Source organism: Alexandromys fortis, unplaced genomic scaffold (genome assembly GCF_014885135.2).
Source record: "Alexandromys fortis isolate MF-2015 unplaced genomic scaffold, M_Fortis_MF-2015_v1.1 scaffold_18, whole genome shotgun sequence".
Classification (NCBI taxonomy): domain Eukaryota; kingdom Metazoa; phylum Chordata; class Mammalia; order Rodentia; family Cricetidae; genus Alexandromys; species Alexandromys fortis.
Window position 1 is genome coordinate 5,210,152 of NW_026067897.1, and position 13,028 is coordinate 5,223,179.

General features: G+C 42.1%; 1 protein-coding gene across 3 annotated transcripts in view; it reads right to left on the bottom strand.

Moving 5' to 3' along the window:
• Rad54b (RAD54 homolog B) overlaps positions 1 to 13,028 on the bottom strand; it is a 56,905-nt gene that overhangs the window by 41,425 nt on the left and 2,452 nt on the right. For 2 of the 3 annotated variants that reach the window (XM_050118712.1, XM_050118719.1), the window contains exon 3: positions 7,117 to 7,225. In XM_050118712.1, coding sequence (XP_049974669.1) covers positions 7,117 to 7,225 — 109 coding nt within the window. Of the gene's footprint in view, positions 1 to 7,116; positions 7,226 to 7,935; positions 8,024 to 13,028 lie in introns of those variants that run through there. The other variant, XM_050118718.1, reaches the window with a different exon arrangement.

The window sequence follows — 13,028 nt, forward strand, 5'->3', positions numbered from 1 at the left end:
TAGATATAAAAAACAGATAAAATATGCTTTATTATTCTACCTGTAATGTATATAAATATACTAGTCTGTTTTATCATATGTAGAAATTAATGGTGAGAAACAGCATAATTATGTCTTAGATGGGAGTGTACAAACAAAATCATATTTCTATTAAAGCAAGATTTTTTTGTCTATCTTAGTCACACAACTTGGACTATGAAAAGGAACAATCTGGCCAGTAGCTTTCATGTTTAATTCTAGTTTAAAGCAGATGACAATCACAAAAACAAAACAAGCTTATTTCTTCCTGATATATTTGTCCAGACAGAGGAATTACTTGAAGCATGCATAAAAGACTCGTGCTGTAGCTCAGTGCTACAGCAAGTGTTTCTCATGTACCCTAGGTTTAATCCCTAGCACCTCAAAGCAGAAGAAATAAGTAAATGAACCAAACATGAACATATTTGATCCAGTCAAAGGCTGGCAAGAGAGTCCATATGGTGAAGGCACCTGCTACAAGACTGATGGCCTGAATTTGATCCCGGAAATCCACATGGTTGAAGGAGGGAATCAACTCACAAAGGCATACGCACACATACACACACACACACACACACACATATACACATACGTATTTTTGTGTGTATGTATGTATGTTTGTTGAGGAAGTAAGACCAGTTCTATAAAACAATCATCAACCTACACAAATGTCCCAAAGGTGGATCTACAACTGCTTTGTAGACAGCTGCAGTACACGGAAATGCTACGAAGAGGCCTCCTGGTGCACACGGCCTTACGACTGTTAGACACACACTGTACTCCCCCCAAAGTGACCTTGTTGAACCAAGAAGCAAATACTAAATTCTCACTTTTTTTAAAGCTGTTTGTTATTGATTTGAGACAAGGTCTCCCTATGTGGTCTCCCTATGCAGTTCAAACTCCCAATGTAGCCTAGACCAGCCTCCAACTCATGATTCTCCTGAGTGCTAAACAAGAAACGTGTACAAACAAGCCCAATGAGCCTAGCAATCTACAACAGGCTTTAACTGTATTAGCTACCCAAAAAGTAGGAAAAGAGAAAAGGGGTAAAAGCTGAAGGTAACGGCTTATATTCCCAGGGAGGACGGCACAGCCCAAGGTCAGATGGTCTATGTGTAACAACACTTGTGTCAGAAGAAAAATGGGCTGATGAAACGGTTCAAGCAATAAAGTTCTTGTCATTGAAAGCATGAAAACCAGAGTTTAGTTCTTCATCACACACACACACACACACACACACACACACACACACATATAATTTAGTTAACTTTATTTCATGTGTGTTGGTGTGAAGGTGTCAGATCCCCTGGGACTGGAGTTACAGACAGCTGTGAGCTGCTATGTGGGTGCTGGAATTGAACCCGGATCCTCTGAAAGAGGAGTCAGTGCTCTTAACCTCTGAGCCATCTCTCCAGCCCCCATACCACATCTTTAATTCCAGGCAGAGACAGGTAGATCTCTATGAGTTCGAGGTCAGCCTGGTCTACAGAACTAGTTCCAGGTTGGCTAGAACTACACAGAGAAACCCTGTCTTGGGGTGGGGGTGGGGGAGAGAAGAAGGGGGGGAGGAGGAGGAAGAGGAGGAGGGGGAGGAGGAGGAGGAGAAGAAGGAGAAGAAAAAGAAGAAGAGGAAGAGCAAGAAGAAGAAGAAGAAGGAAATGACGAAGAAGAAGAAGAAGAAGAAGAAGAAGAAACGAGNAGGAAGAAGAAGAAGAAGAAGAAGAAGAAGAAGAAGAAGAAGAAGAAGAAGAAGAAGAAGAAGAAGAAGAAGAAGAAGAAGAAGAAGAAGAAGAAGAAGAAGAAGAAGAAGAAACGAGCAAAGCAACTGGGATAGGAATGGCAACCTAGCTGCAATCCCTAAATTTAAAAAGCAAAGACAGGGATCCCCAGGGTAAACTGGCAAGCTAGAGGAGCCCAATCTGAGAACTCCAGGTTTAGTCAGGAACTCTGCTTCATTAAATAAAGTAAGAGTGCTGGAGGAGGACAGGACACCACTGTAGCCTGCACACGCATCCACCCACACAGGTGCCCCATACACACACCTGCACACGCATCCACCCACACAGGTGCCCCCCCCCCGCACACACCTGCACACTCATCCACCCACACAGGTGCCCACACACACATACATACCGCACACACATACACTTGCACATGCATCCACCCACACACAGCACGCACACACAACATAAACATGCAAAATAAAGGAGAGGGGTAGATTTCTTTATATTAACATAGAACAATATTACAGGGTATACTTATAGACAAAACAACATACTCTCTAATCTCTATTGTGTTGCTATCTGGGCTTCAGCGCGGATACCCTACAGCCCCCCTCGGTCTGCTAAGCACTGTGAATTAAAAAGCAGCCCCAGAACAGAACTCCTTATCTCAGCCCTAAAGCACAGCCATTTCTCTGATAGTTTCCATCTGCTACACAGGCTAAAAGGCAGCAACATTGCTTTCTATGCCAGCCCCAAAACCATTTTGTGTGACCTGGAATAATGTAGACAGGAGCCAGCCTCAGGCAGCTAAGAAGTGAGCCAATCCCAAAGCCGGCTTTGATATGCTAATAAACTAGTCAGAAGGTGGCATTGGTAAGCTAATGAGCCAGTCCTGAGCTGTGAACCCTGATGGCACAAAACTAATGCCCAATTAGTTGGACGATTAAAAAAAAAATAGAAATTTGGAGGTGACTCTCCAACGCACTATTGTGCTCCTGAGAAGACACCCATCCACAAGGGGCTTTGACACTGGCCACTGTGGAACTGACTTCAGGAGGCTGAGGCAGGAAGATTACAGCAAATACAAGACCAGTCTGTGATATGAGTAAAATGCTGACCAAAAAAAAAAAAAAGGTTGCAACCCAGCTATGGCCTCTACATTGTGTAAGTACTTTTTCAGGCTGTGTCTCCCTGCAGGGCTCCACTTGTTCTTGAAGGTGTAACAAACTAACGCCATTTCCCCAGACCCCTATCTTCAGCCCGCTCTCTCGGTTAATCTACAGAACCTGTCTTTATGGAAGATGTCACTGTACTGCATAGAGAGTTTCGATGTAGCCATGTGCTCGAGCCCCATAAAAAATAAACAAATAAATAAAATAAGGACTCACACAAAAGACAAGAGAATAAACAAAATAGAGGTGGTACTGGGTTTGGTGGCACACACTATAGCCCCAGCAGACAGAGGTGAATTAGGACTGCCCAGGCTACAGACTGAGATCTTGTCTCTAATTTTTAAAAAGAAAACCCGAAGCTGGAAGTGGTGGTGCACACCTGTAATCAAGCCCCTTGGGAGGCTGAGACAGGGAGACCACAAGCTTGAGACCACATGCAAAGAAAATTCAATTTAAAAGCAGAGGTTAAACACTATTGCTGTAGGAGACCCAGAAATCCCTGTGCTCACAGACAAGCACTGGGGAACAGGAATGTTAAACACACAGGGTTGTCTCTTCAAAGCCAGAGATGTTTTCCAGCCAGGAGACTGGGGACTAAAGGTAGTTAACAGCCAGGTGACCTTTGTGTTGAGACCACACCAGACCCTTCCCCATCCCTTATCTTGAGCCTGTTTGTCTCTGTCAATCTATAACACTATCTTCCCCCAGACCCTTATCTTAGCCAGCTTTCTCGGTTACTACAGAACCTATCTTTATGGAAGACGTCACTTGTACTGCACAAAGAGGTTCGATGTAGTCAAGTCTTTGTTGTGTACGTGGGATTGAGCTAATTATCACCAGGAAGCTTTTTTCTAAATTGTGCTGTGCTTATATGTGCCTAAAATAAACTCAGAATTTGAATCAACACCAGCTAGGACGTGTCCGACTCAGCTGCTTCTTATCTTCCAGACTGACTCGAGGCTTTGGTGGTCAGAGACCCTGGCAAATTATAATTTTATTTCCCCACACCAGGCCTGGCAAAAGTAAATTCAAAGTAAGTGAATAAGTCCAAAGTGCATGCCAAGGAAAAAAGTTTTCTTGAAAGACCACTTGAAGAACATGTCTTACAAAGTTTACAAAGCCTTTCTATGAACAGCAAGGATTAGGAAACTGTGAGACACACAGCAAAACTGTGACCATACCCACAGGAGATGGGGAAAGAGGAACTTAAAGATAGCCTACACAAGATAGATGGATGGATGGATGGATGGATAGATAGATAGATAGATAGATAGATAGATAGATAGATAGATAGATAGATAGATAGATAGGGATACCGCGCTCAAGCACACTTGCAGCCCCAAATCCACAGTCTGTAATATCTCTAAAGCAATAGGTGCAGAGCTGGCTCTGCGGGTAATAGCATGCTCTACTCTCGCAGAGGATCCCAGTGTGGTTTTCAGGACCCTGATCAGCAGCTCACAACCGCCTGTTCTTCCACAGGTCCCTTGTACTCACAGGCACATACTCACAGAAAGTTACAACATACACATAATTAAAAATAATAATGCTAAAAATATGACTCAGAATTTAAGAGTACTGGCTGTTCTTCCAAAGGTCCTAGGTTCTATTCCCAGCACCCACATGACAGCTCACAACCATCTGTAACTCTATTTCCTAGGAATCCAAAGCCCTCTTCTGACCTGTATGCACACCAGACACACATGGTATATAAACAGGCATGCAGGCGAAACATTCATACCCATAAAATAATAAAAAATGACAAAAATAACTATTTAAAAACAAAGAAAGGAAGGTAAGGAGTTCTGCAAGGGTGGGTAAGTGCACTTGTTTCCCATGGGAGCCTGATGACCTGAGTTCAATTCCTACAATCTACTTGGAGGAAAAGAACTGACTCCGCAAATTGTCCACCGACCTTCGTGTGTGTGTGTGTGTGTGTGTGTGTCTGTCTGTCTGTGTGTGCGTGCTGCATTTAAAGTCCTGTATGCCAACACACACACCTGCAATCCTGATACCTGGAAAGAGGATGCAGGATGATCAGGAGCTCAAGGTCAGTGTTTTCTACATAGAGAGTTCAGGGCCAACCTGAGCTACATAGGACCATATCAACATCCTTCTCTCCCACCCTGCCAGCCCCAAAATTCTACAGACACGTATTTCCTAGCTTTGAATCTTGGAAGAGCTAAAAGCTATATCAACAAATACACCTAGTATCAAAACCTTGGTTTTTAAATACCATTCTCTACTAAAATGGAAGTATAGCTTTTGGCTGCTTTCAAGAGACAGGCCAGGATCTGGTAAGATAGCTCAGTGGTAAAAGATACTTGCCATGGAGACCAACAGTCTGAGTTCAATGCCCAACATCTACATGGTAGAAAGAGAACACCAGACCTCAAAGCCATCTTCTGACCTCCACATGTGCTGCGGTATGTATACACACGCACATGCATACATACAATAAATAAAAATGCAAAAAAATTAAGGCCTTATTATACTATACAACAATGTATACTAATGGACATTACTAAAAATTTGTGAGGCTTCTGATAAAAAAAAATTTATAAAATTCCTAAGAAATTAAAAAAAAAAAACTTAACATGAAAATTATCAGAAAACAAGTAAGGGGGCTGGGGAGATGGCTCAGAGGTTAAGAGCATTGCCTGCTCTTCCAACGGCCCTGAATTCAATTCCCAGCAACCACATGGTGGCTCACATCATCTGTAATGGGGTCTGGTGCCCTCTTCTGGCCTGCAGGCATACACACAGACCGAATATTGTATACATAATAAATAAATAAATCTTTAAAAAAAAAAAGAAGTAAGAACCCTTGTAAAAGTCTGAGTTAGCTGGAGTAACACACACACACACACACACACACACACACACACGAACTCACACACACTAATGCACACTTACATATAGAACACATCCTTGCACAAAAACATACACAGGAACACACACTCATACACACTGCTAAGTGTTACAATTCACTGACTAAAACAAGTTTTGTGAATTAATTAGTAAGTAAATTAGGAAAAAGGAAAAGTTTTCCCTTTATCAGAATGCCAACTAATAAATATAAATGGAATTACTAAATCTACCTTTGGCAGAAAACACAAACGCATAACAAATTTCAGGCAAGAATCAGCTTCTGGGCTGGAAATGTAGCTCAAAGGGACACCATTTGTCTAGCATGTACAAAGATTCCTGACTAATCCTCAGCACTGAAATCAATACTGTCAAAGCAATTCCCTGAGGTTACTTATTAACCAGTGTGGAAACTACTTTAGATGGAGTCAAAAGAAACCTCCACACACCATTCTGTTCACATGAAACCACCATCACCAGTAACGGGACAAACTGACAACGTGACAGCATGAACCTCCTGAGTGTCCTACCCCAAAATGTACGCGCTGAAACAACATCTAACAAATCTAAGTCAGAGCACAGCGCTTGACCTGCACTATTTAAAAGTGGAAACGCCAGCCTGGGTGAATGGCGCTGTGGAGCTAGGAGCACCTCACTGGCTCTCCAGAAGTAAGTGAAAAGCCCAAACCTGTAAGCAGGAGAGTCAGGGCCCAGCAGATCCCAGGGACTCACTGGCCAGCTAGGTTAGCCAAAATGGTGGCCCCAGGTCCAGCCTATCTGAAAAGTAAGGTGGAAAGGCTGGGTGCTGATGTGCCCCTCTGACCCAGCACTCAGGACGCAAACTGGGGCAGACCTCTGAAAGCTCAAAACCAGCCCTGTCTACATATCACGTTCCAGGCCAGTCAGGATTACAAAGTGAAACCCTGTCTCAACAACAAAACAAAATTTAAAATAATAATAATAAAGGCAAGACAACAAAATATAGCTCATAATATTGAACTAACAGAGAAAAGAATTTTACCATAAACATTATCTTAATCCATTCAGGCTGTCATAACAAAACACCACAAAATGGCTTACTTAGCCAGTGCTGGGGCTCAAACCCAGGGCCTTGCCATGCAGGGAAAAAACTCTAACCACCAAGCTACAGTCTTCTAGATAAATGATATAAATTTAACTTCTAAAGATAAATTTTGACAACAGATAATCTGAAGCAAAAAAACCTAGTGATATTACATGAACAATTATCAGATTAACATCCATTCTTGAATAATCATTTCTAGAGCAGTGTGAGATGACATGTAAGCATAAACACAGTAAAGGCATGGTCTCACCTGTATGAAGTGGGTCTCTAGTCCCATGGCCCACTGCCATAGTGCTGCCCTCCGTGGGCCGAAGATTTGAACTACACACACCTGGATCATCTTGTGACTGTTTAGCACCCTTTAAAAAAACAGATTTTATACATGGATTAAATATAAGTCCCCACGTGTTTACATAATAGGCTCTAAATTTAAAGCAAGCAGCCAGTTTCCACATTATCTGCATTAACAACAAGTACTGGGCGGGGAGGGGAGACTGCTCGTTCAGATCCTAGCTTCTCAAGTTGGGAGCCAGCCTAGGATAAATAACAAGTTCAAGGCCAACCTGAGCTACACATCAATTCAAACCCGTGCTGTCTCAAACAATCAAGAGCTCAGTGATAGAGCACTTGCCTACCAAACACAAAACCTTGAGCTTAAACACCAGCACCTTCAAGAGGAAGTTGAAATAAACCAAATACTCCTTAACTAATGAATGAAATAAAACATAATAAATAAAAACAACAGAATATTAGTAAGTGTTGTGGGTGAGACAGATACTCTCAAAGACACGGTTTACTGCCCCAAAATCTATAGATGTGTTGCCATCTTATGTGGCAAAGAGGGCTCAGAAGCTGCATTAAGAGTTAGACTTTAAAAGAGATTATCTTACACTATCCAATGGAGCCACTCTAACCAAACGAGTTCCAGCTGCAGAAAACTATAGAGGGCAGATGCGCAGCTGCTGCATCCTAGCAGGATATGCTGAACACACAGAGGCAGAGGATCAAGAAGTCAGGTAAATAAACGGATTCCTCCCCTAACACCTCCAAATGTCAACAGAGGCCTTACCAGCACCTTGATCCTGGCCCAGAGCGAGGTGCTGCACTGTAGCGATTTCAGTGAGAAACATCCTCCCTCTCCTGGGTGCTGTGTGGGGAGGCTCAGGAGGTGCCGCCTCGCTGAACAAAGGACAACAGTGGAGATGGTCTCTGAGGGTTCATAGGCTCATCCAACTCCCAGTCCACCCTCTGCTTCCTAACGCTGCTGCCAGCCAGCTGCTTGCTGCCAGGCATCCCCACCATCATAGACCATTATCCTCTGGAACTGTAGGCCCAAACAAGCTCTTCCTCACAGAAGCCGAGTCTGGTCACGGTGTTCTATTATAGCAGCAGAGAAATAGCCAACACATGAGTCCCCGTACAGCTGTGTGTATATACTACACTTACTTCATCTACCTACTGATAGATTCTTCGTTGTTTCCCCCTCTGCTATCAAAATTACATGATACAATTCTGCTGTTTTAAGTACGTAAACCAATGGTACTATGTTACCGGAGCAAGAGAAAACTAGTATTGCAGCAATAAAAATAAGTCAGCTGCTGACACCTACAACATAGATACGCCTTGAGAACATGCTACAGAGAAAAGCAATGCAAGTTGCAAGAGGACCCTTAATTCATGAGCTGATTTATACAAATGTCAATAACACGCAGGTCTAGAGAAAACACATTAACTGTGTCAAATCTGGAGAACTTGGACAGAACACGTGAGGTCCTGCAAAGGCTGCAGTAGAATGTGGTGATAGCTGCACAACTCTATACATTTACTAAGCCAGGTGCGGTGACGCATGCTTCTAATCCCAGCATTCCTGGCACAGGCAGGCTGATATCTATGAATTCAAGGCCAGCCTGGTCTACAAAGCGAGTACCAGGACAGCCAGGACTCTAATATAACGATACTCTACCTTGAAAAACAAAAATAAATAAATAAGTAAATAACAAAAAATTTTAAAAACACTAAATTGTACAACTGGATTATAAGATATATAAATTATATCCAAATAAAGCTGCTGAGAGAGAGAGAGAGAGAGAGAGAGAGAGAGAGAGAGAGAGAGAAAGAACACTAGGGACATAGCTTCATGGTAGAGCTCTTGCTTAGCATATATGAAGCTCCACATTCAATCCCAGCACACTCACCCCAAAACTCACAGGTTATTATTACTGAGAATATTACTCAGGAGGCCCAAAATTAAATCTCCAGTAATGAGGGTGGAAAAACAAAATAGAAACCTTAGTAAACATAAAAGTCTGTTGGTTGGGGCTGGAGAGATGGCTCAGCAGTTAGGAGCATTGCCTGCTCTTCCAAAGGTCCTAAGTTCTTTTCCCAGTAACCACATGGTGGCTCACAACCATCTGAAATGGGATCTGATGCCCTCTTCTGGCCTACAGACAGAATATTGTATACATAATAAATAAAATATTTTTGAAAGTCTGTTGGTTACTTAAAGAAGTAAATTATATTATAAATTATAGAACTGTAGGGTTTCTTTTACTTTTCCTTTTNCTCTAGTTTATGGTGGCTCATGGAGGCAGGAGGCAGAGTCAGGCAAATCTGAATTCAAGGCCAGTTAGGTCTACAGAGCAAGTTCCAGGACAGCCAGAGCTTGTAGCTCTATCAAAGATGCCTTACACATCAGGTGCAAGGTCCTGGGTCACACCAGCAAAGAAAAACAGTAATATAAAAGTCTGAAAAAAATTATACAAATTACTTATGTATTTTTTTCTCTTTAAACCATTTTATCCCAAGTTTAACTCAATGAATCAGTAAACTTGAAAAAACACTGATAGAGCCGGGCGGTGGTGGCGCACGCCTTTAATCCAAGCACTTGGGAGGCAGAGGCAGGCAGATCTCTGTGAGTTCGAGACCAGCCTGGTCTACAAGAGCTAGTTCCAGGACAGGCTCCAAAACCACAGAGAAACCCTGTCTCGAAAAAACAAAAAACAAAAAAAAACACTATATAGACTTTTTATTATGTTTATTTATTGTGTGTTTGGCAGGTGTGTGTTTGTGCACACATATGCCACAGAACACATGTGAAGCCAGAGGACAGCTTATGGGAGTCTCTCCTTCTACCCTGTGGTCCTGGGGATTGAACTCAGGTTGTCAAGCTTGGAGGTGGGTGCCTGTACCCACTAGCCTCCCCAGAAGTCCGTAGACCAACTTTCCGAAGGACTGCGCCTCTTCCTTGAGAAGACTTTTATTTACTGCTATAGGGAGGCCCAGCCTTCTGCAGGTCAGAGACCAGGAACGAGGTGCCCAGTGGGCGAGGGGTAAAAGCTTCTCTTCTGCTCTTTATCTGTCGGACACCTTCTTATATTCCCCACACCAAGTTCATTACGAAAGAAGGATCTTCCCATAACATTACACAGTTACTACATAATCACCGTAAAAACATTTTTCTGGAACAAGTCAACTCCAATACATTCCTCAATCACACTTCCCGCACTCTCTGAGAAGCCCACATTCAGCGAAACATTCATCTTCTACACTCTCACAAAACCAGGTGCCTTTCAGCCAAAACCATTTACATAGGCAGTACTTTCTATAATCGCCAGAAAAGCAGGTTACTAGTTGCATCTGTCATAATTTAAAGTCCTGTCCAATTATCTTAATTAACAAACCATCCAATTCTTTGCTCTTTTTTTTTGGGGGGGGGGGGTTCAAGACAGGTTTCTCTGTAGCTTTGGAGCCTGTCCTGGAACTTGCTCTGTAGACCAGGCTGGCCTCAAACTCACAAAATCCACCTGTGTCTGCCTCCGAGTGTTTGGTTTAAAGATGTGAGCCACCTGCACCTGGCCTGTTCTTTGCTTTTTAGTTACATGAAGTCATTACTGAAAGCTCTGTTTTAGCTATGATGCACACCTAAACCCATGAACACATTTCCCAGCATCAAGATTAAAAGAACTTGAGCTAACTCCTGGGACTCAATTGTTTTTCTTTTTTTTTTAATTGGGGGGGGGGGGGGGCTATGCATGTACCATAACATGAATGTGAGGGTCAAAGAACAACTTTCAGGCGTCAGTTCTTTTTCTTTTTCTATTTTATTTTTATTGATACTTATTGAGCTCTACATTTTTCTCTGCTCCCCTTCCTGCCTCTCCCTTTCCCCAGGTCCCCATGCTCCCAATTTATTCAGGAGATCTTGTCTTTTTCTACTTTCTACTTTTCATGTAAATTAGATCAATGTAAGTCTCTCTTAGTGTCGGCATTGTTGTCTAAGTTCTCTGGGATTGTGGTTTGTAGGCTGGCTTTCTTTGTTTTATGTTTAAAAACCACCTATGACTGAGTACATGTGATAATTGTCTTTTTGTGTCTGGGTTACATCACTCAAAATAATGTTTTCTAGTTCCATCCATTTTCCTGCAAAATTCAAGCTGTCATTATTTGTTTCTGCTATGTAATACTCCATTGTGTAAATGTACCACATTTTTCTTATCCATTCTTCGTTGGAGGGGCATTTAGGTTGTTTCCAGGTTCTGGCTATGACAAACAATGCTGCTATGAACATAGTTGAACACATGTCCTTGTGGCACGATTGAGCATCCTTTGGATATATACCCAAAAGTGGTATTATTGGGTCTTGAGGAAGGTTGTTTCCTAATTTTCTAAGAAATCACCACACTGACATCCAAAGGTGCTGGACCAGCTTGCATTCCCACCAGCAATGCAGAAGTGTTCCCTTTACCCCACAACCTCTCCAGCATAAGTTGTCATCAGTGTTTTGATCTTGGCCATTCTTACAGGTATAAAATGGAATCTCAGAGTTATTTTGATTTGCATTTCTCTGATGACTAAGGATGTTAAACATTTCCTTAAGTGTCCTTCAGCCATTTTAGATTCCTCTGTTGAAAGTTCTCTGTTTAGGTCTGTACTCCATTTTTTTTAATTGGATTATGTGATCTTTTGGTGTCCAATTTCTTGAGTTCTTTGTATATTTTGGAGATCAGACCTCTGTCTGATGTGGGGTTAGTGAAAATCTTTTCCCATTCTGTAGGATGTCATTTTGTCTTGTTGACGATGTTCTTTGCTTTACAGAAGCTTCTCAGTTTCAGGAGGTCCCATTCATTAATTGTTTCTCTCAGTGTCTGTGCTGCTGGGATTCTATTTAGGAAGTGGTTCCCTGTGCCAATGCGTTCAAGTGTACTTCCCACTTTCTCTTCTATAAGATTCAGTGTGGCTGGCTTTATGTTGAGGTCTTTGATCCATTTGGACTTGAGTTTTGTGCATGGAGATAGATATGGGTCTATTTTCAATTTCCTACATGTTCATATCCAGTTATGCCAGCACCACTTGTTAAATATGCTTTCTTTTTTCCATTTGATATTTTTTGCTTCTTTATCAAAGATCAGGTGTTCGAAGATGTGTAGATTGATATCCGGGTCTTCTATTCAGTTGCATTGGTCCTCCTGTCTGTCCTTATGCCAATACCAGCTGTTTTCAGTACTGTAGCTCTGTAGTAGTTTGAAGTCAGGGATTGTGATGCCTCCAGAAGTTCTTTTATTGCCCAGGATTGTTTTAGCTATCCTGGGTTTTTTTGCTTTTCCAAATGAAGTTGAGTATCGTTCTTTCGAGGTCTTTGAAGAATTTTGCTAGGATTTTGATAGGCAATTATTTTTCTTAATCATTAACTTAAACCATAGTCTACATGGTTTCTCAAAAGGAACTCATAAGTCCTAGCTTCTTGGTTCCTATTTTCTATCCTCTGCAGCCCCTGCTTTATCAGGAGTGGGAACAACACTATATCTTCCCTTTACCTGTATTAATTTTCCCACTAAACTAACCTCTATTATAATCCCTTACTACATTTGTTAAAAACCTTACATCAAAGTTCTATTTAAACTAACACTATTGTATAAAATCATTGCTTCAGTTAAACAGCACAGTTTAGGAAGAAATCATTTTCATAATAATCCACAGGTAAACATGCCCAGCAGGATGGGATATTTCCATGAGATAACCACACTACATTAGAGTTGTGGGGATCGCTCACACCCATTCACACCATTCCGGATGCCAGAGAAAAATGGTAGCAGCAAACATGTAATGGCACAGCTGAAGCCCTCAGGGCCTTGCCGATCTGAGAAGGGAGAAGGGGGGGGGGGG